General features: G+C 52.0%; 2 protein-coding genes across 2 annotated transcripts; both read left to right on the top strand.

The window, feature by feature from the left end:
* On the top strand, positions 1-518 carry K489DRAFT_136894 (uncharacterized protein). The gene has a single exon (XM_033599096.1). The coding sequence runs from the start codon at positions 54-56 to the stop codon at positions 321-323; it is 270 nt and encodes an 89-aa protein (XP_033455029.1). The 5' UTR covers positions 1-53; the 3' UTR covers positions 324-518.
* A 418-nt stretch (positions 519-936) lies between these two features.
* K489DRAFT_385385 (uncharacterized protein) lies at positions 937-1977 on the top strand. Its single transcript, XM_033606093.1, has one exon. The coding sequence runs from the start codon at positions 1161-1163 to the stop codon at positions 1632-1634; it is 474 nt and encodes a 157-aa protein (XP_033455028.1). The 5' UTR covers positions 937-1160; the 3' UTR covers positions 1635-1977.
* The last annotated feature ends 469 nt before the right edge of the window (positions 1978-2446 follow it).

The raw sequence follows: 2446 nt of genomic DNA, 5'->3' as shown, positions 1-2446 counted from the left end.
CGACGCTGGACACGGTCAACAATCTCGGGGTCCTGTACTACAGCCAAGGCAAGATGGCGGAGGCGGAGGAGATGTACTTGCGGGCGCTGCGCGGGTACGAGAAGCTGTCATGGGTCTCGCCGGCTCGTATAAAATTCGTGAAACAGTCTTTATCATCTTTGCGCGAACGACCGAGCCGCTCTCACAACGAGCAATCGAGCGAGAGCATCCCACGCAATGGCGACAACTATGCGATACTGTCGGCGACGCCTCTGAACACAGGGGTTGCAGAGAGTCCCACAGCACTTAGCAAGTTGATGCGCAAGATGTGGAAACGCTGGTAGCTTAGATAACCTTATGAATTGAAGTTCTCTATGTAGTACATTCTGATGTCAATCTAAGATAATGTTCCTATATAAACTTGAATTGATCATCCTTGTATCGCGTTGTTATCGTCTCCACGAGGACTGTCGGTGATTGGACAATCCACAAGAACTAACTGTACAGACGAAACAACTGGCGCTGTAGACCACAGTGGTTCTAGAGCCCTCGGTGTGGACAGGTGTGCTTGGATAGATTACGGAGGCGTATAGCATGTCTCCTCCAGAGTCCTCGGCCGCGAGCATGACTCAGCAATTGAGGTGCGAAAACGATACCATGAACGCCTACGACGGCAGCGCTCGGGATCGCGCAACCTTCGTCTCGTGAAGATAATACTGAAGGTAGCCGTAGAGCTACGTCTGAGCGATCGATAGAGGCCGATGAATATGTAAATGGATTTGTAGTGTGCCTGTATGAAGCGATCGATCGGTCAGGTCGGATTTCGCACAAGGACGGAATCGATGACAGCGTCTGCAAGATGAACCCAAGTTGGACGTAGAGCAGTCGACAGGAAGCTGGCATTCCGGTCTACACCCCAGATATGCTGGCGCGCATTGACACAGCTGTTGCAGAATATTATAGATGAAAGTGTTCAATGCTGGCTCGTTACGCAGGGTGGCTCGCGACGCCGGGAGGGACGTTAAATAAATTATGAGCCTCGAAGAAATCGCGGCCGAGTATATAATATCCCCCAGGGGCCTCGACCATAACCGCAATGAGAACCCATCAAGATCTCCAAGCCTAGCCGAACAGCAACGAGCCTGTCCCATTTCTGCCACTGTCTTCCCTCTCCGATCATCATGTCCGACAAGCCGACAAGTTCCCTCGACATCCTTAACCCAACACCCTCCAAAAACATCCGCACACCGGAGGAAGGCGAGAAAGCCCACCACCTCGAAGCGCTCTCCAAACTCATGATCGAGCGCGCCGCGGCGCAGGACTTCACGCACCCGGTCTGGCGGAACCTCTCGCCCAAATTCGTCGGCGAGTTCGACTACCACACGGAGGAGCCGGTGCGGGACTTCGCCGGCTTCGTCCGACACCACCGCACCATCCGCGAGAAGTTCCCCGATTACTTCTTCGAATTCGTGAATGTCTCCGCGGACGTCCATGAGCGGAACGGCACAGCGAGCGTGTACGTGCTGTTGAAGGTCACGGGCTACCCGACGAGTTTGGAACGGGCGAGCATTCTGGTCTTGAGGTGGAGACATCAGGAGGACTCGTGGAGTTGCTATCGAGAGGGGGTTATCCGGGGCATTCAGTGGCACTGGTGAACATTGTTGTTATTGCATCGGCCAATCTTTGGGTCACTGCTTTATCGTTTTGATGGAAAGCGACCATCTCGGGGCATTTCTCATTACACGAGATTGATGGAGCCGGACGCGGGACGCCTGGATGGCATAATTCGCCCGCGGCTTCTGTTTTGTCCTACCATTTCGGCGTCCGGGTGCGGGTTTCGCTGATTTACATTTTCATAGCGATGGCGTTCGGTGTTTCTGGGCATGTCATGGTGTTGGATTAATTGTTGGACTGCTGTACGAAATACATGGCTACGGTGCAAGCGGCTTAAGGGATAATTGGGACGTCTACTCCTCCAGCGTGATCATATATGTGGCAGGAATGACATTGCATTAATATTGAAAATCTCATTTCCTACACCATGGTCTTTAAAATCAACCCGTGAGAATTGTTTCGTTGTCTCTTCTGAGGAAACGAGGCGGAAAAGAGCAGCAATCAATTAACGTCAAACACCAGAGCGCGGTCCACCCCACGGCGTGGTCCACGAATTACGTGTCCATAACAACAACAACTTCAACACGCGATGGCACCATCAAAACGCGTCCAAAAGAGCTCAAACGAAGGGAGTGTACTGCTTGCAATATCAGCTTTCAGATCAGGTGACATAGGATCTGTAAATGCTGCTGCAAAAACCTACGGTGTCTCAAAATCAACGCTGCTTCGGAGATTGAAAGGAAGTCCTGCTCGAGAGGACTATATGCCACAGAATAGCAATCTCACTCCAATCGAGGAGGAGATCCTTCTTAATAGCATACTGAAGCAGGATGCCGAAGGGCTGTCGCCTACG

This window comes from Dissoconium aciculare (genome assembly GCF_010015565.1).
Source record: "Dissoconium aciculare CBS 342.82 unplaced genomic scaffold K489scaffold_24, whole genome shotgun sequence".
Taxonomy (NCBI): domain Eukaryota; kingdom Fungi; phylum Ascomycota; class Dothideomycetes; order Mycosphaerellales; family Dissoconiaceae; genus Dissoconium; species Dissoconium aciculare.
The sequence above is the reverse complement of the archived record's forward strand: the minus strand, read 5'-3'. Positions and strand labels throughout refer to the sequence as shown.